Source organism: Miniopterus natalensis, chromosome 3 (assembly GCF_054644295.1).
Source record: "Miniopterus natalensis isolate mMinNat1 chromosome 3, mMinNat1.hap1, whole genome shotgun sequence".
NCBI lineage: Eukaryota > Metazoa > Chordata > Mammalia > Chiroptera > Miniopteridae > Miniopterus > Miniopterus natalensis.
The window spans coordinates 19,547,164-19,570,169 of NC_142083.1; the positions used below are offsets into that span (position 1 = coordinate 19,547,164).

At 43.5% G+C, this 23,006-nt stretch overlaps 1 protein-coding gene across 1 annotated transcript in view; it reads right to left on the bottom strand.

Annotated features, from left to right (window-relative positions):
- Positions 1-428: 428 nt before the first annotated feature.
- The window catches only part of FBXL7 (F-box and leucine rich repeat protein 7), a 298,532-nt gene continuing 275,954 nt past the window's right edge, over positions 429-23,006 (bottom strand). Inside the window, exons 3-4 of the mRNA XM_016217312.2 lie at positions 8,679-9,290; positions 429-3,733 (exon numbers count right to left, since the gene is read on the bottom strand). Of these exons, the coding sequence (XP_016072798.1) occupies positions 2,997-3,733; positions 8,679-9,290 (1,349 nt within the window). The 3' untranslated portion in view covers positions 429-2,996. The remainder of the gene's footprint in view (positions 3,734-8,678; positions 9,291-23,006) is intronic.

Here is a 23,006-nt window from a genome sequence, read left to right on the forward strand (position 1 = left end):
GAACCTGACCTGAAGGATGCAAGTTATATATAGTTTGCAGTAATCTTATGCAGAAATATTAACATGTTTGATTAAGGGTGCTGTGCCAGACTCTGCTAGTGGTGTTACAAAATATGGCATAGATAGCTTCCTAAAATATGAAAAATTATGAATCCCAAAATATATCTGGCTGCAAATATGGATTAAGGAATTTAAGACCTGAACTAAACTGTGAGGGTAAAGATTCTTCACTTACTTGATAATTTTCAGCCAAAGTCACTGGGCCAAGGGAAATGACAAAACTGTGGATGCAATTTTACAGGGACAATAGCTGCAATGATCTGTCTTGCTCCCCACTTCAACATAAAGCAGATTTCTTGCTCACTTTTGAGTGTCCATTCTGAACACCACGCTCCTCCAGCCAGGACAATAAATGAGGCTTGACCCAATTACCAACATATTGCTTTATTTCTTGGTGGTAGTAAATTAAGGCTTTCTAGATTCATACAGCACGCAGTGATTTGAACATTAGACTTAAAAAAACAATGAGCATTCAATTTAGCAGAGGCAGGAAGGAAGCAATGTTTTAAAACAGATAAATTTCTTAGTGAGGCCTTTTGTTTGGTCTCTAAATATCTGCTGAGCTATTTCCCCAGTAACCTCTGTCACAGATTCACACCCCAAGGGGGAGCAGAATGAAAAAGAATATTGGGGAAAAAGGGAGAAACTGGGAAAGACAGGGTATGCTGGGCAATCAGTATGAAAGTTGGCTTTGTCTCACGTTTGGAAGTCAGTTTAGATGATGAGGTCAGGTGGTGGTGATTAAAATATTTGTATTAGGACTCCCCTTCTCTGGTTCAGGGAACCATTTTGGATTTCCCTTCTCATTCTGGGAGTATGAAAACAGCTCACTTGGAAGACCCTAGTGTCAAGGATTAGGAACAATCCTTTGTGACTCTCAAATTCTGAAACTTTAGACAAGTTCACAAGTCACAGAGCAGGGGAATGCTACCTTCAACCTCTTTTATGGTTCTAAACTCTATGGCTATCACTAGATACTATCCCCAGCCAAACAATTCATTTCTCCCCTTGGCCTTGATTGCACATCTAAGTTGTTGACAATGTTGACTAGAGAGACCATATTTCATATTATGCATGAAAGAAACCTCTTGGGCAGACACCACCTCACTCTATCTCCTTCCCAACGCAAGACAAAGGAATGCAGGGAGCCTACAGTGGGAGTGCAGTTGTCGAGCAGTGTGTAAGCCTCATCCAAAACAAAATCCACGTGCTTGCTTGGAGATGCAGAGGTTCTGGGTTTGGATGGTGGACACTTCAAGAAAGAAAGGATGAATGGTTTGAACAGTTATGGAGGAGGGGTGTGGCCAGAGAATAATTTGGGAAAAGTTATGTGTTTATTAACAAAAGGCAATGTAATTTCATAAACGTAAGCAATGGAATTCCTTCTGGCATCCTGATTTTACATGAATGAGGCTAGCAAATGGATTTCTATTCAAATAGGACCATTTAAAATTTATACTTGGCAATGATTTTAATGTTCTATTCCAAGGGCCTGGCTGGTGAACCAGTGCCAAAGCCTTATCAATGTGTTCTCTCTTCCATTTGTCTGGCATTTTCGAGTGAACAGTATTTGAACACCTGGAAGCCTGCCCTGCATTCTTCGACAAAGAACATGTAGACAGCCATAGGGGAAGGCACACAAGGTGGCAATCTGCACAATTAAACACTATGACTTAACCCCAACAGGCTTCATGTGATGAAGTCTGGATGCACAAAGAAATAAATAAATGAGAAAAGGAGAAATGTGATCTGAATGACAATGAACCGAGGTGTCTGTTCCTGCCGCCTGCAGGGCAGATGTGCCTGATGCAGGCCACGTGTGCACTGCAGGCCATGTGCTCTTTTGGGTCTTGCTTGTTAGTTAAAAATTGTGTCTTTCCTCCATTTGAAAAACTCTCCATCTGAAAGATCAACTTGACTGGGGGATGTGGGCTTTGCTGTGGTTAGGAATTTCTTGATGGTGTGAAGTGGGCTGATCTAGCAGCGTGGGAGAAGATGCCCCAGAGACTCACCTATCGAAACAAACAGGGATGGGAGTGATCCTCAGACTGGAGTGAAGCACATAGAGGACCCTGCTGTTGGCACTTCGGAATCTCCTAAAGGCATCTATAGAATGGATACTCTTGGAAAAGGTAGTAGATGCCTCTTGTGCTCTATGCCAAGGTACTTCTGTTTATTGACATTTCAGTTCCCTCAGTTCTAAAATGGGCATGAAAACTAATCCTTGAGCTAGGTGGCCTCTGATTTAGTGCTGGAAGATGATGCCCAGAGCGGTCAAATGCTTTGCTCAAGATCACAGAGCTAGTTGGTGGTCCAAGTTGGTGGCAAACCCGGGTCTCCTCCTCCACCACGCTGCTTGCTGCAAGACATTCTTTAAAAAGACCTGGAAGTACATTGCATGGACCAGGTTCTGCGAAATGGATTTAACAAGAATTTGCTTGGGCGTGGGATCGAAGGGTGTGGCTTAGGCTAATCAAGCAGTTTAAGGAGGAGGGGCGTGGAGAGCATTATTATTCCCATTTGTTGCTGCTTTTGGAAGCAGAGGGGTGGGGGAAATGAGGGATGGGGGTGCAGAACCCTGGAAATGTGGTCAGGAGGAGAGAGACAGAGACAGAAAGGGGCAATTCCAGAGACACCGAATCAGCTGTCTGAGGTACATCTTTTGCGAGAACCGGGACCTGCCTGCCAATTTGCTGACCGACAAAACCCTTACTGTAATAGAACTCTGTCCTGCGCACCCCACCCCCTTCCTTTCCGTGACCTCAGCTGCCCCCGAGAAATCAGACAAAAAATAAAAATAAAAATAAAAGCCAGATGCCTAAGAACCTTCCTGGAAGAAAGAGCCGTCAGGAGAGCGGTGTCGGAGCTTACACGGGCTGCTCTGCAAGCCCGCGCCCTGCGGCGCGCGTCCGAGCGGGCGCGGGTGCGCGCGCCGGTCAGAAGAAGGCGGGGTTGGTGTGCTCGATCACGCAGCGCTTGCAGTGGCGCTTCACGAAGCGCAGCGCCTCCACCGACACCTCGCAGTCCTGGACGTTGAGCAGCTGCAGGTCGAAGCAGTTGGCCGCCACGATCTGCAGGCCCTGGCCCGTGATGCTCTCGCAGGACTTGAGGCTGAGCCGCTTGAGGTTGAAGCAGTTCAGGGCCAGGCACTCCAGGCCCGTGTCGGAGACCAGGGGGCACTTGCCGATGTCCAGGGACTTGAGCTTGGCGCAGCTCTTGGCGAGGTACTCCACGCCGTGGTCCGTGATGCCCTCGCAGCCCCTCGCGTTGAGGTAGCGCAGCTTGCCGCAGTACTTGGCCACGTAGCGGAGGCCCACGTCGGTGACGCGGCCGCAGTGCGCGATGCTCAGGTACCGCAGGCGCGACTCCAGCTTGGCGATCTCGCGCAGGCCGAAGTCGCTGACGCAGCGGCAGTCGCTGACGCTCAGCTCCTTGATGGCCGCGCAGTAGATGACCAGGTAGCGCAGGCCCTCGTCCGTGAGGCGCACGCAGCGGCGCAGGTACAGGTGCGTGAGCTGCGTGCAGTGCGCCGCGATGGTGTGCAGGCCCTCGTCCTCCAGCACGAAGCAGTCCGTCATGTCCAGGTAGCGGATGGAGATCTGTTTGCCGTGCAAGGGCGACAGTTTAATGGAGGCCTCGCGGGTCAGGCTGATGCAGGTCACTTTGGAGCATCCTGCACGGAGAGACAGGGCACACGCTCAGAGCAGCCGCGGGGGGGGGGGGGGGGGGGCACAGACTCCTGCCCTCCCCCGGCCCCGGTCCCGCGTCACCCCTTCCCTGCTTGGCCCCGCAGAGAGGGAAAGCAAGAATGGGGTCTCTGTGCTCATTTTTTTTTTTTTTAAACTACGTTGATTATCTGGGTTTAAGGGGGTTGGAGGGCTTTAGAATCAGAAAGACCAGGGTTCTAATTCCAGATCCATCACCAGTTGCCAGACACTGGGCAAATCAAGCCTTCTGAGGATTTCCTTCGTCTTAAAATGGGGAGGATGGCCCCCCCTGACAGGTAGGTGGCTGTGAGGAGCAACGGGACAGGTCTTGCCTCCGTCCCTGAATGTTTGGGAAGCTCAGTAAAGCTCTTCCCTGCAGTGGTCTGGTAGCTCCCCAGGGTCCAAAGACGTGTGAGATGCGAGAAGGCTTGGCCCTGACTCGATCTGGCAGAAAGAGCTCCGACTGAGAGTCACACATGGTTCAGGTCTATTTTTTATGGCCGCAGGCAAGAGGCGTAACTCTTGTGTCTCAAGACTCTCCTTATAACATGGGAATGAACAGCTGGTATGCCTCCAATATGGGGAGACAGAGAGGACGCAACCAGAGAACGGACAGGGGCACACTCTGAAAACTCTGCGGGAAAGACATGCAGTTATTAGTCTAACAAGGTGGCCAGCTGGGGGCTCAATGCAACCCTCTTCGGTGAAGGAAGGATAATTGGTCATCTGGATTATTGTTCTAGCTCCTCAGCCCTCTCCCTGCCCTGCCTCACCCTCGACCTTCTAGTCTCCTCACAGCTGCCAGAGAGATTATAGAAAGGAGAACTGCAATCACGTCACCCTGCTCAGTGCCTCTGAATGGCATCCATCTCACTCCCAGTGTAAAATATACAGTCTCAGGGGGCCGCGAGGACTTGCACCCCCTGCACTCTGAGCGCGCCTCTTACCTCACTCCTACCCCACTGGCCTCCTTCGCAGACGCCTCACATGCCCTCCTGCCTCAGGTCCATGTGCTGGACAGGGCTCCCCCAGATCTCCAGGAGCCCACTCCCACTGTCTTAGGTCTCTGACAATTCTTCGTGTGCTCTGGACAATTCTTCCCTAAGCACCCTGTATGAGCCAGTATCCCCTGCCTGGCTCCCATTCATTTCCAGTACTCTCTGTCACTTTGTGGGATTATATATTTGTTTACTTTTCTATTTGAGGTCCCCGCTCTGGAACATCAGCTCCTGAGAAAAGGGACTCTGGGCTGTTCACTGCTGCATCCCTCACACCTGGTTCACAGCTGGTGCTCCCTTAAGTATCTGCAGGATGAATGAATGATGAATGAATGAGTGACTTATAGAGTGATTAAGTCTTCCATGGGAAGATCAGGTAGGATAATCCTATTTCCAACATTTAAATGTCCTCAAAACTCTGACCCTGGCTGATGTATATCTACATTGAAAAATAGTTGTCTACTTTATGATAATGCCTTTCATTTGTGTTGAATTTTGAAGTTTACAAAGTGTTTTTATAAACATTTTCTTACCTGATTTTTAAAACAATCCATTTTACAGATAAAGGAAATTAAGTTCAGGAAGACATCTTTAGATGCTACTCTAAACATTGTTTCTAACCCGTTTTCTGCCCAAGAACATGTGTGTGTATAAATTATATACATATTTACACTATGTATTATATAATTATTATATAGTTACATATACTATATGAAACACTCATTTCATTGCATAATTCAGTCCACTATATATTACCATGTAAAATGTGCACAGTATTACTTTAGTATGTAAATATAAATAAAGAATTGGTATGCACAGTCTGCATATTATATAAATAAATGCATATGCATACATAGTTCATTACACCTCACAGACTGCTCACTTTCTCTCTGCTCTACCCGAATCCCTCTGGCGGGTCTTAAGCCAGGTGCCTCACCTCGGGCACCTCTGTGCCTTGTGGTTCACGTACTATCCAAGGCTTCCAAGCAGCTGCACGATCGTGCTAACTGGGACTCTCCTCTCACCTCTTGGCAGGCTGCCCAGGAAACTCGTGTAAAATTCAGGTCCTGGGAATAACTGTGTTCAAAAGCCACGTGCTACCAAGTCAAAGAATTTCGGGAAGGAGTAAAGCATACCAGGCACACTGGAGAACAAAGATGCGACTCGTCAGAGGTGACCCGCGCTGCTCCAGTGGACTCCGCGGTTTTGCAGGAGGTGGTTGGTACTCCCTGAACTTTGGCTCTGAAATCTTCTTTTGTTTTGAGTTTCTTTTTCTAGGTTGACTGTAATTCTGCTTATACTGAATTTATATATCCACAGTAGTGGTTGCCCATCTCCTCGTTTTTCAAGAGTAAAAGATACTGTATTTGGTACAAGGAAATATATGCACTGTTTTTGAAAATTAGTTCCAAATTCAATGAAATACTAGTTTAGCTCAGTTTTGGTAAAGAAACTATTGCAATAGGCTTATATTATTTTAGATCAATAATTTTTAATTTTAACTTTAGCCTTAACTCTTACAGATTTGGTAAGTTTGGGTTGAAAAGAAACTGGTCCATGGCTCAGTAGGTAATATCTATGGCTAGTTCATGCACTGCAGACACAGGGAGAACCTTAGAAATCATCCCATCTAACCTTCATTTTCTAAAGATGAGACATCTCAGGCTCAGTGAGATTGTTACTTGTACAGCCAGACTGGGACAAAGTTTCTCGACTCCTGATCCACTGCTGGTTCTCTTTCTCTGGAGAATCCTGACTAAGCATTTATATAAAGTAATATGTGATAATTTAAAAAAACATACAACACTACAGCTACTTATAGTTATTTTCAATGACTTGAAAAGATAGCTTTCAAGTTGGGCATTTTCTGCATTGCTGGGGATGGAAGAGGCAGTCTCATGTCCTCAGGGGGATGGGGGTTAAGTTCTAGACCAGCAATGAGTCTTCTACAGTCTAGTTTACTGCCTTTGAGAAGGTGGCCACTATCAGAGGCCAGCTGTAAGAACCAGGGAGAACAAGACAGATGACATCGCCTCTGGCAGCCCTCTGGCTGCTCCCTGTATCAATACAAGTCCCAGGTTCTCTCAGAAATGGAGGACACCTTTCAGAGGTGGTGATAACAAATTCATCCTTATGGCTTGTTGGATCTCTCAAGCACATCTACCTGAAAATCCCTCCTCCATATATGAAATTCTGTCCTCTTGGTGAGTTACAGATTCCCCTTGTTTTGGTCCCTATGTGCACATATCACAGGAGGGCTTTGGGAAACATTCGAGGGTTTATACAAATATATACAGACTGGCAAATTAGATTGGTATAGAGGAAGGGCGTTGAGACTTACATATAGAGGTTAGTCAAAGGGGCTATGCTAGAAGGCATTTCCATTCTCAAACAGCTGAAGTAGTTTTTGCACTGAATTTCAACAGGACTCCAAAAGAGAGGGCACAATGGCTTGCAGCCTGCATTGAAGTTGCATGGGGAGTCCCTTTAACAAAGATGGGGATTCCAAAAAGAAATCATTTTCTAATCGGAGAAATGAAAAGGAAATGAGGTGTTTATAAAATAGGCCCACAATGCCCAGAATCTTAGGATGTTAGAGTCCAATCCCTTGCCTTTTTTTTTTTTAACCGAAGGGGAAACACATCTAGAGAAAGCTGCGAATTGTCCCAAATCACAAGGTTTTGAAATTAGTTTCCACCACACCGCAATGCTTTCTCTCTCCAGAATTCCTTGGAGGGGAAAAAAAAGTAAGAAAACCTCTTCGTTTCCTGCTTCATTATGCCATTGGCTGCTCACGACTGCACATACGGTTACTATGGTTTTGTACTGAAGCCAGCTGAAGAGGGGAGCAAAGAGCTGCTTGCCAGCAAGGGGAAGAATCTGCAAAAAATAATTGACTGTCTTCTGAAATATTTTCAGATGTCGGCTTTCGAAAGGGAGAGAGAGCTGAGAGAGCTGGCTTTTCCCTCAGGTTTTTTGGGAGGGTATCATTTACCTCAGAGGCTTGTAAATCCCAAATTCTGTTTATTTGCCGGTCACAGCGGTTTTTTACTTCTTGACCCCTCCCCAGCTACCCCTGGGGCTGGGGCTCATGCCGTTCATTTCTGTAACTCCCCGATGCATCTTACACATCTCAGCCTCTCCAATGTTCATCTTTTCACTGGGCAGCAGATGAGATAAAGAGGGGCTGTTCGTCTGGCCGGATCCACATCTGGCGCCAAAGGGTGAGTCTGGGTTTTAATTCTTCCTGCCTGAGAGAGGTTTCTGAGCAAAGCAGCCATGCTGGGATTTCCCTCAGCTTTTAAAAGAACTAAAGGCCCCACTCGATAGGCCTGACCTTTGCACTATGTAATTGAGTATTTTGCTTAAGAAAAGATACAAAATCAACCCAAGGTGAGGAGAGTTGGGGTGAAATATAAAGAGAGTCAGCCAGGATGGATTTTTCTTCAACGTCCGCAAAATGGCACATCCCTTGGCTCAGCTCTCTGGCTCTGCATAGAACAATAGCCCATGGACATAAGGGCGGTTTTAAAGTACCTGTGCCTGACTTAGATATCGGTTCCTGTTTACCTGTGAATAGGTACTTGGTTCCCATTATCTATGGTTGCTCTGAAATAACCGTGGGTGTTTTAGGGGGAAAAGGCATCTAAAAGTCGTGTTACCTTGGAAGTGCCAGACAAAAGATGCCTCTCGTTGCTCTAAGAAGTGGGCATTATTTTAATGGGAGAGAGATCGCTGGCCTCCAGGGTCGCGATCACATAGAGACAGGTTCTCTGGAAGTCAACCCCTTCCCGTCCACCCCCATCGTTAGTGGTGGTCAAGAAGAGGCCCCTCCCCAGGTGGCAGTGCCCTCTACGGCTTTGGGATGGTGCCTCGGGAAGGCCGCGGTGGTGGGAGGGCGGGCGCCCTTTACCTGACACGTCCAGGTGCTCCAGGTTGGGGCAGAGGGACACCACGTCGAAGACAGCCTCGTTGGAGATATTGTAACAGCCCGAGACCTCCAGGCGCCGCAGCTCCGGGCAGCACTGGGCGATGGTGTAAAGGCCTCTGTCCGTGAGCCGCCGGCAGCCACTGACAGTCACGGTTTCCAGCATGAGACAGACGTTGGGCGTGTCCTGGCACAGCCTGCGGGTCAGCACCTTGAGGGCGCGGTCCACGTTGACCGTGTCGCCCGCCAGGCGGATAGTCCTCCAGAGCCGCGGGTCCCAGGCCAGGTTGTACCAGCGGCGGCACACGCGCGCGCAGCGGCACAGCTGGTTGGTGGGCAGGAAGGAGAAGATGCGCACCATGGAGTGGTCGGGCAGGCGCTCCACGCTCGCCTGCGCCTTCTGGGGCCGCGCGGCCAGGCGGATGAGCGGGTGCGTGAGGCGCGTGGGGGGCGGGGAGTGGACCATGGCCACCGTCTCGCCGGTGACCGACGACGACGAGGTGGACGAGCCCCTTCCATTCTGAAATCCCGGCAGGTTCGGGGGACATATCAAGGCTGGGCTGGGCGTGCTCAGTGTGCGCATACTCAGGTCGGAGTCTGGCAAAGGACAGAGAGCAAAGGGTTAATGACGGCGCGACGGGGGCCCCCCCGGAGGAGGCGGGTTGGGGTGACGCCACCGACACCCATCCCGGCGACCCTGCCGAGTCCGTCACCCGAAGCTGAAGCGCGCGCGTCTCACCAGGTCCGGAGAGGGGCGCATCCTCCGCCCCGGGGACGCGCAAACTTTCCCGCGCGGGGCCAGGTAGGAAACACTGGAGGCCCTGCAGGCCGCGTGGGCTCCGCCTCTGGGCAGCTGCTCAGCCCCGCTGTCGTGCAAAAAGCTGCCACAAACCACATGCAAACAAACAGGCGCGGTAGTCGCAATAAAATCTGTTGTATAAGAACAAACCAGCTGGCTGTGGCCCGCGGGCCGTGTTTGCTGACCTCTGATCTACGTGAGAGGTGACTCTCTAAGGGCCACGACTTCAAAGTTTCATTATTTCCATCCCGGGAGGAGACTTCCTATATTATGAACATGAACTGATTTAGTTTCCTAAGTCTATATTGGTTAGGCAGAAAAGATGCTTCATTGACAAAGGAGAATGGGTTTCAGAAAGGAAGTTGCGCCAGCGGGTGTAGGGTTTGCTGTCTTTGCCCTCACCTGTCTCCGAGTGTCCTCCCCTTCCTGTCTTTTGAGAACTGGACCCCAAACTATGGGGTCTGAGCCTGGGGAGCACCCCTTCGTTTGTTAGACGTCAGATGGTACGCCCACGCCTTGAGTATCTGTGGCAATATTTATTTTTTTCCTTCTTAGTAACAACCCCTTCCCTTTGCATTTGAATAATGTGAGTGATATTTTGTTCCTTGGAACCAGATAACTTGATGAAGACACACTGGTTTTTAAGTTTCTGAGGGGTCATGTTCTTCAGAATACTACTATAAGGAATCTGCTCATTTCATATTCCGCTACCTCAATATATATGCATGAGAAAGAATTTATTCTCTATAAATATATTTATATTATGTATTTTACATTATAGATGGATATATTCATCTAGGAAGACATTTATTCTCTCTAAATATGTTTATATATTTTATATATTTTGCATATATAAGAGAGACAGAAAGAGAGAGACAAAGAGATAGTTTCTTTTCCTCCAAAACACAAATTTCCTCATCGGTGAAATAGGGAGTTGGACTAGATGATTTCTAAGTCATTTTCAGCTCCAATTATAGTTCTAAAGACTTAAAAACTCTATTGTTGTGTGCTTTTCCACATTTCATACCTTGGTGATTTTCAAACACTCTTTTTTTTTTCAAAGAACTTCCAGTAATAGCATACAACACAAAAATTCCAACACATCTTCACTGAGTGTCTATTTGTAGTTTTCATACCCATATACTTTTTGTACTTCAGTAATTTTTTTCTTTTAATTTACTGCTTTATAATCAACCCCGAAAATGTCCTTCAAATGCCCACAACTTTGCTTATGGAGTGTCTTTGAATTATTGTGTGCCCCTCCCCACCATCTGCCTCTTGAAATAAAAACACCTTTTGCGACTGAGCACCAGTGCCTCCTCCTCTAAGAACGTTTTCCTGGTGTCTTTGAGACATAATTAATTTTTTCCCCGTTTGTGAATTTATCTTTCCCTAATGAGCTTGATTGTATTATTTTTCTCAATTTTGCACTGTTCCTGTATCCTCACATTCTTTGTCCTGTGGCTTTGCAGCTCTTCCCAGAAAGAGCATGTTTCTTTGGTCTAGTGATGCTGGGGTTGGCCATGTGACTTGCTTTGGCCAGTGAATTGTAGGGATTATGATGTCCCCAAAGTCACTGGTGTGGTTGCACGTGCCTGGCTAGTCCACTGATCTTAGGATGAGGGGAAACTGATGGAGCAGACAGAACTGGCCCGACCTGCTGCTGAGAGTCAAGCTCAACCAAGCCCAGCTGGGGCAGCCAATGTCCAATTGAAGCCACAGATGCGTGAGCTAAAATACTGAGTTGGGAGTGCTTTGTTACGCAGCATTGCTGCCTTCTATTTCATTAAAAACGCCTTTGAAATAAGCATTGAATACTTTTTTTATGTGTGCCCTGGTGGTATCTGACAGAGCTTATGGTGCACAGTAGATGCACATACATGTCTTGAATTGAATGCAAATACTTAGATGTTTAAAAATTAACAATTTTTAGCTTGGCATGTAATTTTCTATTCCAGGTGGTATACATACTGCATTTTAAATCATTCGTAAGAAAAGAAATATGTACTTCTCACTTTTGTAATCAGCTAAAATGAATAGTAAATCTTTCAGGAAAATATTAAATGTAAATCAATTAGGCATTTCAAAACTGCCATCCAAGTTATCACGATCCTAACTGCCATCATTACATGAACTCCAAGAACTGCCCCTGAAGTTGGGTTTTTCTTAGGCGAGGATAACTTATTTTGGGCCAGGAGGGAAAGATAATCTTGGGCTTTAAGCTCTGACATTTGAGCAGCTGTGAGGGGCTCTGAAATCTCCCTCCCACTTGCTTAAACTCTATTCATCTTGAAAGGGAAGACACTTAACAGTGCTCCAAGGGGACCAGTATAGCTTGAGTTAGGCCCTGAGGGAGGAACTATACTTATGGAGTGGGTGGAGGTGGATGCCTAGAGCCTGCATCTTTAAAGGATTCACTTTTCTTCACTCTTTTATACTCTAGGCCCTGAGGGAGTGCATCCTGAGTGCTGAGCATTTAGTAATGCTTTCTGTTTTCCTTTCTTTTCTTTGTCAATAATCATAGCTGAGTGGTAAGGGAACTCACACTCAGAGAGCACTGGCAGCCTCACACATCTGTGAGGAAATTCTGCCCTTGGGAGGATTCAGGAGCATGTACCAGCTCTCCTGCTCTCCGGTCCAGAGTATAGCAGCAGGACTCTCCGAAGTCATTCCTGGTTGCTGTGTACTGCTCACCAAAGTGGAGAGACAACTGTGGAGTCAGGAGATTTTGGCCAGGAAAGCTGGATGTCTCTCCCCCGAGCACTCACCAAGACTCTCCAGTTCCTTCCTACTTGTTCTTTAGCAGGTCACTAACCCTCAGAGAATTTTTGAAAGGATATAGTTGGTCATCATTGAATAAGTAGCACCTGATAATAAATATTAATAAAGAGTGATGAGTAATGCAATGATCTGAATGTTTGTATCCCCCTCAAATTGTTAGGTTGAAATCCTAACCCCATGGTGATGTTGTTAGGAGGTGGGGCTTCAGGGAGGTAATTAGGTCATGAGGTGGGGCCCTCATGAATGAGATTAGCGCCCTGGTAAAAGAGCCCCCAGAGAGCCCCCTCACGCTCCTGCGCAAAGACAGCAGACTCTGAGGGAGCAAGTGGCACCAGACACCAAAGCTGCCAGGGCTTTGATATTGGATTTCCAAGCCACCAGAACTGTGAGAAAGAAATGTCTGTTGTTTATAAGCCACCAAGTCTGTGGTATTTTGCAATATCAGCCCAAATGGACGAAGGCACGTAACAACTAGAGATATGTGTATCTGAAAGTTGTCACAAAATACCTCTTCTTGATATTTTACCCAAATATATCACATATATATATAATTTAATGTATCTAATACACACACATATGTACATAAAACATACATATATTTACCCCAAATGCACACACACATATTTTAAATCAGAAATAAATGCTATTATGGGTAAAATATGCATGTCTTGCCACACAGTCTTTCCTATCCTTTGATACTAGGAGCCATTTATTGCCACTGGGTATGATTTATAAAAACAGAAGTTTTTCATATAAAACTACTAAGAATCCCAGAATATAACTGTCTATATACAAATAGAGCAAGGCTTCAAATTGAAAACAAGGCTCACGTCCACCTCCCGAGTTGTATAATTCGTTGGCATAGGGGACTACAGACAGATCTAGAGCACTCTTTTGTACATAGATTTTTTTTCTCCTATGTCCCTCTCGAGGCAATAGCTGCTAATTTTTTTGACAGAGCTTAGAAACAAGGTTCCCTGATACCTGGCTACACACTCAGGAGAGAATCAAAGACAAATATTATGATGGTAGACTTAGAAAAAAAGCTGGACCCTCCTGCTGGCCTTATGACACTGTAATATAAACAGAAGCAGAAAGGAAGAATATGGATTTAGAATATGGCTTTGGAGTATTTTGTAGGCATGAACTTATTTTCATATCTGAATACCTATTCCAAGAGAATTCCTACCTATCTGATGTCTTGAGGGCAAAATCAGCCTGTATCACTAAGGCGAGACCTTTGGGTTAAAACATAATTTGACAATAATTCTGAGAGGATATTATTGCTATTTTTAATACACTGTATACATTCATATACATTTCTATAAAACTAAGCCGTTATTTTACATCTTTCTTAACCTTCCGTTAGGCAAATCGTGAATGAAGGACAGTATATGGAAGGTCTCCACACTACCAGACATTTTGAGCAAGGAAAATAACAGAATTGCAAAATGTACCAAATGAAATATACATTTCCAAAAGCTTCTATCAAGGATCAAATTCATTGTTGCCCACATCAAATGTCTTGAAATTTTGAGAAATCCTTTTGATAACTGGAGGTGGGGATCATGATGAAATGGCACATAGTAGTTGGTTTAACAGCTTTCCTTGCCTGCTGCCTCTCTGGTATCCACATCGTCATAAGGGGCAGGTATCACTCACAAAGCATTCTTGGCAAGAAACATTGCAATGAGCTGTAGACAAAATACTCTCAATCCTTTATTTGAAAATAAGATGTCCCTTGAAATGTCAGGAAAAGAAATGCCCAAACTCTTAGGAGAGGAATACACCTTCATAAAATATGAAATATTTCCAGAATGTAAAAGGCAACAGGCTTTTTTATGTACCAAGACCACTGTTTTCCCTGCAGACATTCTTTGAGCAAACGTTTGTTTTCAAGAATAAGTATATGAATCGATAATGTAATCTTTTAAAGGTAGGCTCTACAAATTATTTTGTGGTAGGATAGATGTGTGCATGGAGGGATGGACAGAGAGAGACAAAGCTATTAGAGGAAATATTTGCAAAAATGACATGCCTGATTAATTACAAATATAAGGATTAGGAAAGAAGTTGTGAGTTATGAATATGTAAGACTCGAATAAAGATAGAGGTAAACATGTAAGTATCACAAAAGCAGAATGGGGGGACTTAAAGGAGAAATGATCCTATACTTTTTCAATAAGACATGAATTTTGTGTCTAACTGTGGCTCTTAATGATACTGAAAAGCTGGATATATTTAAAAGATTGAAATAGAACAAAAACACACACCACATAGCACTGATATTTGCAGAAAAACATAAAGATGGACCGCAAGTAATACAGGGGGATAGACACTGGGTGTTAAAATTCTGTAGGCTGGGCTGCTGCAGATTCTTAGAATACAGATTTATAGGCAGAAAAGAAAGTAACTATTCCTTCATTCACTGGGTCATTTAACACACATTGTTACTGCTGCCCGAGTGCCCCGTTGGGTCTAGAAAGAAAGGAGTTTTTGCACTTGACTAGATTATAAAGCAAACTTCTAGCCCACCTCCTTTCCGCACCCGCAGCCCTGTTAAGGTACCTCCGCAGTCTAGGCTCTGACCTCTCCAATTTCTTGTATCCTTTAGGGAGAGAGAAAAATGACTGTATGTTGAGAGTGGACTCTATTCACACCAAATCCAGGACGGCAAAGGAAAAGAAGTTTGTACAAATCTGGGGAAAAAGTCAGTTTTCGTAAGTCTAAGGTGAAGACAATGAACATAGAATCTCCCAGTAGTGAAAAACATTTGAATGAAACAATATTTTCGTTGAGCTTTTGGATTTTCTCAAAAAGAGTATAATTTTTGACACAATGGAGATCCTAAGTCAAATACATGTAATTATACTTTTTTAATATAGGTATTTTTGACTGTTGTCTAAACTAAGAGATAGTTGATTCTTTGAAGTTTAAGAGCTTGTGGCTCCATTAATACTTGAAAATGTTTCCAAGTATGTAATTTACATGAGAACACTATGTTTTGTGTTCTTAAGTTACTTTAAATATGTAAAGAATACCAAAAAGCATAGCTGTCTTTTTTCTGGGAGGAAAAAACACACACCCTATAAACTCTTTTTCTCATGGTTTCAGAGTCCTGGAAATTTTACATCTTTAGTAATTACAGTACAGTATAAAAATATTCAAGGCATCTCATACACACATGCTTATTAGACACATTTTCTTCTAACTAGATAGCTGCCTCTTTTGTACAAGTTTTTATTTTCAAACCACTGCTGTTTACACTCTAGGAAGTCATATTTACATTACACTGGCCTTTCAAAGTCAAAATTTACAAAGCTACTCTGCTTGTTCCTCCTCTGATTACCAAAACTTTGGTGCAAGATGCTTTCCATTATAAGTGGTCTTTCTACTCAAGATCTCTTGCCATAAAAAGCAAGGTTTCTTTTCTTAGCTTAAACTCGAGCTTAAAAAAATACAATTATTAAAACTCAGTGAGTGAAGAAAAAATACCATCTGAAGGATCTTTTTTCTTCTTGTTTTATATAAAAATATTTTTCCGTAATGTGGTTCAATTATATGCACACCTAGAACTTATTGAAGGGATTGGCTGCTATTTGTAGAAATTTATCTAGGGCCGGTTATCTTGCATTTTGCCTGAAGGGGTTAGCTTCAGGACCCCAGGATTGCCGTTGGTAATGTCATCTAGAAGGTGGCACCCTGATTATGGCTAAGACTCTGCCCAAGAACAAAACACCTGCTTTGCCAGTCACCTGGACGAATCTCATGAGGGTAGAGCTATGGTGATTGAGCCCTGAGATCTTGAGGAGGAGGAGGCTTCTGTAATATCGGGGTATGTGGCCCAGTCCCATGCCTGGCTCTTTTTTATGCCTGACCGTCAGTTCCCCAATGTTATCCAGTTTCTGACCCTGAAATGAACTGAGAGCAGGGATTCGGTTTTGCCCTTTAGCTCCTATAGAAGGGATTAGTTATTGCTGAGGAAGCTATTAAGCCACATGGTTCTAAGAGTCATAAATATAATCAATGAAATTACAGAATGGCATCTTTGGACTCTACAGTGACTCTGACTGTGTCTGCAACATGAATATCTAGGGAGAATCTTTTAGGAAATTTATGCTCCATGAAATATCAGGTGGCCTCAGAAACTGTGAGCCCTGGATTATAATTCAGCAGCTTCCTTATGGTTTTCTTTTGGGTTTAAAGGCTAACTTCTTAGTGCCCTCCATGTTCCTATCTGCAGCATGGCAAAGGGAGATGATCTGGTCCTATTTATTCTTTCATGGAGAGCGGATGTTTCATCTGTGAGGGGGAGACTGTCCTGCTGTTAGGTGCTACCCTTCTCAAAAGGCAAGGGTAGAGCATGGCTTTAGAATCCCCTCCCTCCCTCCCTCCCTCCCTCCCTCCCTCCCTCCCTCCCTCCCTCCCTCCCTCCCTCCCTCTCTCCCCCTCTCCCTTTCTTCTTTCTTTCTTTCTTTCTTTCTTTCTTTCTTTCTTTCTTTCTTTCTTTCTTTCTTTCTTTCTTTCTTTCTTTCTTTCTTTCTTTTCTTTCTCTCTCTCTCTCTCTCTCTCTCTCTCTCTCTCTCTCTCTCTCTCTCTCTTTCTTTCTTTCTTAAGCAGGCCTTAGATTCAAGGTCATTGACAGCAGCATTTAGCTAGCATTTCATAACACTTTTATTGCTTTGGGTTTTTATTTTTCATTATAATTTATTAAAAAGTCATCCTCTATTTATGGCAAGTGATAGGGTGTTTCAAGTAAGGTAATTTGGAATATTTGTTTTTTAAACAGTAATTTAAATTCACTTTAAGAATGTTGTGTGAATAATAGTGTAAGGGGTGAGTAGATATGACAACAACCATGACAGCATTTGTAAATGTCTGAAGTTCAGGAAATGCTGTTCAGGTGGAAAGAACATGGAAGACGGATGAACCTGGATGCCTGTCTCGGCCCTACTGTGTGCAGCCTGCATCCTCTGAGGCAAGTCAATGAAACTTCATGAGCCCGAGGTTCCCCTGCTGCAAACTGGACATAATTCCAGCCAGTTCACAGAGGAGTTAGGTGGACTCCATGGAAAGTGATGTTGTTGGTGGAGGCATCGAATCAAAATGAGACAACCTGTACTGAGCACTTGGTGGGGGAGAAACTGGGCACGCTCCCGCTATGGGGCTATGCTTTTAGGGGCACATTATTTGAATGCATAGTGCCATCTTTATAAATTCCTCACCTTCAAAATGTTTTTCATGCCAGTGAGAAGAGTTGGGGAGAAGAAGGGGGTAGAATAAAAATCAAAATCCATGGTTAGAACACAATGTACTAACTCCGGTGAACAAAATATAGCCATTGCATTTATTGGTCAAAGAATATTGTAATCGTGAAAGCCTTTTCTCATAGTTTATTTAACAAAATCTATTTTTCTATGACATGGTGGACTGGTCTCTCCTTGAAATTTCTCCTCTGGCTTTTGCAGCACCATTGTCTCTCCTGCTTTTCCTTTCACCCGCTCTGTGGTGGACCACTTACCCACTGGTGTTCCCCAAGGGTTTCCTCCTAACTCTTCTCTCCTGGCCTCCGGCCTCCCCCTGGGTGGGCTCATGCACACACATGGCTTCAGCAATCGCCTCTAAGCTAATGACTCCCGAATCTTGATTTCCAGTACAGACCATTCTCTCTCTCTGTCTGTGCCTCTCTCAAACATTAGACACATATATCCAACGGCCTGCTAGACCAGTGCTGTCTAATATGGCAGCCACTAGCCATATGTGGCTATTGGAAACTAAATCAATTAAAATTTAACTAAAAACTCAGCTCCTCAGGTGCATTGACCACATTTCAGGAGCTCATTAGCCACACATGGCCAGTGCCTGCTACTGGACATCACAGATACAGAACAATTCCATCACTGTACAGATTCTACTGGACAATGCTAGGCTAGTCCCTTCCCCAAAAGTGTATTGCATGGATCCCCAATAAAATATGTACAAGGCTGAATGCATCATTATCTTTTGCAAAACAGTCTTCTTTCTTACATTGTGTTAGTTCCTGTTAATGGTGTCACCAATCGTCAAGTCTGCCGCCTACACTAGAAACCTGGAATCATCTTGAATCCTGTGTATATCTGATCAGTTGCCAAGTCCTTTACTCGGCTTAGCTTATGGATCTAATGTTCCCCTCCTTCTCTGTCTCCATTGCTACCATCTCGGTTCAAGTTTTCATCATCTCTCTCCTTTCAACAACTTAAGTGAGATTCCTGACTCTGATTTTCCTTCCAAACCCTTTACCACTCTAACACAGCCTCTGTCCCCAATTGAGGGCAAACTTTCTAAAATATGAGTCAATTTCCTTGCACAAAATCCTTGAATGGTTCATTCTTTTTGTTGTGGGTTGAATTACATTCACTACAAATATATGTTGAAGTCCTTACCCCTGGTACCTACGAATGTGGCCTTATTTGGAAATAGGGTCTTTGAAAATGTAATCAAGTTAAAATGGGTCATACCCATTATGATGGTCCCTAATCCAATATGTCTGGTGTCCTTATAGGAAAAGAAGACAAAGACACAGGGAGAAGAGATGCAGAAACACATACAGAAATGGGATGGTCGTTCAAAGACGGAGGCAGAGATTGGAGTTATGCTGCCACAAGCCCAGGAGTATCTGGGGCCACCAGGAGATGAAAGAAGCAAGAAAGCATTTTCCTTTTTGTCCCTGCCAGCACCTTCACTTCAGCCTCCAAAACCGTGAGACAATAAATTCTGTTGTTTTAAGCCACCTGGTTCATGGTACTTTGTAACAGTAGCCCCTGGAAACCAATATACTAACATCATTTCACACTTTTTTCTTGAATGTTTCCTATGTGCCAGGCATTGTACTAGGAACTTCCCAGGGAATAAAGTTCAATGCTTTAGACTGTGTAAGAGAACTTTCCCCCAAATTCACAAATCAGAGCCCTGCTCATGTTCTCCAGCCCCAGAAAGTCTGTTCCTCCAGACTAACTGGTGGATTCGCCGTCATTGCTCAAGTCCCAGGTGGGATGTCAGCTTCTCTGTCAAGCCTTCCCAGATTCAGCCAGGCTGAATTATTTAGCTACTTTTAGTGTTTCCATTGAACTCAAATTTGTCTGCATCACAGCCCTTTTCATGCAGTGTCTCCCCACCCACTAGACTGTGAGGCCCGGTGCTTCTCATTGATGTCTAAGTCAGTCCATGGTCTCACCTGGCTTCAGCCACCCAGAAAGTGTTCAACCGATGCACCAAAGGGGATGCCCTTTGCTTGGTCCTGCAACAAATCCTTTTCAGTTTCTTTTTCGTTCTAGTTGGAAATATTTTATAGGAACTGCTTGGAAGAACCAGATGTTTCATATTGAAGAAGAAGCTGGAACCTCTCTGTGCTTCATCAACATTTTATTTTTAGGTCTTTTTTTTCTTTTTCTCCACTTAATTTAGGCTGAAGGTAGTACATACACTTAGTGTAATAAGATTAGTCTACTCAGAAGATATTTAAAAAGACACATGCACACACAAAAACAATCTCTTGCAGCACACACCATCGGAAGGGTCTCAGAGCCAAATCCCTGGTGCTTTTGTTTACCCCATACCTGCTATTGTAGATTACTCACATCACCGCTCACTCCTGAGGACAGTGAAACATGAATGGGCAAGGGGGTGGGAAATGGGGACATCTGTAACAGTTCCAACAATAAAAATAAAGTTAAAGAATAAAATAAAAATGTGAAAGTGTAAAAAACCCCACAAAAACATGAACATGCACAATAAATAAAAAAGGACACCACTTTTACATTGGCCTAAAATTTTAAGACTTATTCTGTTTAAGTCTAGTTACCTAAGATGGAACAGGAACTCTTTCTGCCCCAGAACCGATTCACACGTCAATCGTAGTGATCAGCACTGGCTTTTCCTTCCCAGTGCTGGAGAGACAGTAATATTATTCACTGTCCTCCAGGGAGCTCACTTTGCAAAACTGGGGCAGTGAGCCAGCTCTTGTCTTGACAAGAGAAGAAACACATAGATTTTCATGAAAACGCTAGCAATCTATATTTTTCAACCTTCAAGGTGCACTTTGTATGGAAGCCTTAGTAATTTTCTATCTTCAATTGCCAGATAAGGCTTTTGCCTTATTTCCCTATGAACAGTTACGAAATTCCAATGTTTGCATCTTTCAAAGCTCAATACTTAGTGTAGTATTAAATTTAGATTCTGGTAAAGAGAAACTTATAAATTTTTAGTTCACAGCAAAGCAGGCCCCACAGGGAATGGCAGTCTGTCTCACGAATTCAACTTTCTACTGAGAAAATAGAAATTGCAGTAAACTTATAAACATGTAAAAGATCAATAATTAATCAGAATGTTCTTAAAGCAAAACAAATCTTTGAATTTCCTTAGCTATTTGAAAATGTAATCCACCACTTTTTAAGTTATTTACGATTTCTTTTAACGTAAAAATATGTATAACGGATTTATTATCTACAAGACACTGATCTAAGTACTATATAAATATTGATTCATAAAACACTTATTCATAATGAAAACATACAAAACTCATAACCCTGATGCGAAGACACGATGCTCTTTGTTTCCTATTTTGATTATATAGCAATACCAAAGTCTAAGAGGAGTAATTATAAACCTTTTGTGGGTTTTGTGGCAAAAACAGAGGTTCTTTGCTATGATTAACTTAGGTAGATTATGGTTGTGATTGTTTGTTTCTAATTTTATTTTGGCCTTTACATAATAAAATCATAAGAAGTAAAACTATTTCTAGGGGTAAAGTGTAGCTCTAGTCAAAGCTCAAAATTATTTTCAGGAGTATAAGATACAAAAAAGGAAGTTAATAACTACATGTTTGTTCTCTTGCACATTAATCTTGGTCAAGATGTTCCTAAAATTTTCCTCAAGAAAACAAAATCTCTCATAACTATCTGACTATATTTATGTGGGTTATTTTTTCAATAGTGAAAAAACGTATGTGGTGGGTGGGTCACTAGTCAATCCTGCACGGCTTGCTCTGCTCTGATCGCCTAGACCTACAACTTGAAACCTTCACCATCACCATTATGACAGCTTTGTTGAGAGACTACACCGTGCTCACCTAGAGATCAGAGGGGCAAGCCACCGAAGCCACCCTGAAGGACTGGCAATGACAACATGGTGTGGATTTCTGAGGACAGCTCTGTTAATTTCTCCCAGTTTCGGGAACTTGGTGAAAAAACTGTATGGAATTGCTGCCTCCTGAATGGTACTAAGCCAACTTGAGACCTCTTTTTGGCGGTGTGGGGGACTATAAAGGAACCTAAAGAGTAAGCCTAAAGAGTGAGCTCTCCACTCAAACATGGGACGCTACAAAGACCCATATCACCAACGACGGCATGCTCCGGGACTGTGAGAGCAGATGGAAGTGGTATATTCCATGTGGAAAGCTGGGCTGGAACAACTTCCTCAAGTCATCTGGACACATTTTTCTTTTAATCAAAGCATTGATTTCTTCCTTGTATATTATTCGGTTGTCTTCTGTCAACATAATGGCAGCAAATGGTGAAAATGTGCTGGCTCAAAACATTAGGCCATTTAGGTAATAATAATTGTGTAAACATAGATGCAATGGTGGGCACTTTCTGCTATGAGGACATTAAGAGCTCTGGGACTTTGCATGTTGGGGCATCTGTGCCTTCTAAGGAAAACAAACTGATAACTTCATAACTTTAAACATCCTGTCCTGTCCCAAATATTAAACATATGCTCTAAGGGGGAAAAAAGCACATGTGGAAGCAAGAAAACCAATATAAAACTGTCACTGTGCACTCTACAGGCACAGGGAGAAGGCCAGGAGTGACAAGATGGGAGTCAGCTGCATGGGACCTCTCCCATTTGGACAAGAATAGAGAAACAGGGTCACTGGAGTGGAGCGCTTTGGGATCCTAATTAAATGAGGTTTTCTGGTCACCCTATAATCATGTCCCCTTGACAGTCTGCACAAGTCAAGTTAACAGTTATTGAAGGATGCAGTTAAATTCTCTATGCACTTGCATTCTAAAATGAGCATTATTAACCTGAAAAATAAACCTGTACAATACACAGCAAGGCACGGCACTCACATCCAGCTTGCAAATCATTCAGAATGCAAAGCTCATCATTTACAAATTCATGGCTGAGTAGTGGGCACCTTGTGCTGGGTATGATTAAAAACTCCTTCTAGGGGTGAGAGAATAATTTAGGCCTTGGTTCTACTCAAAAAGGGTAATGTACTGTGTGAAATTCGTGATCTGACCTAACTCTGGCTGTATCAGATTCTTGCTTGCTCTAATGTTCTATGGTTCTCTTAGGAAAAATCTTGTGGGGGAAATAAATGATGAGTTATTAATTAAAATGCACAATAATAGAGGAAATATTTGGCACTTCTCACATCATTATGCGGTAATTGTATGGTAGAGTAGATGGCTTTTATAAATTGGAGCAGCCACCAAAAAATCTATTTCTGGAGTGGCAACTAATGAATCTATTTCTGATTTTTTTTCTACACATGATTTTGAAGTTAACTAGGTTTCTACTTGATACTTTATGGAAGAATTTAGGTTTTAAGAAGAATCCAGAGATTTGTTATACAGAAAACTGGAAATCTACTAATTGGGCCAATGCGTGCACAGGCTGATAAATATTATCAGAAGTTATAGTAAAAGTGATTCTCTCCCTCTTTGAACCAAACTGTTTACATTTTAATG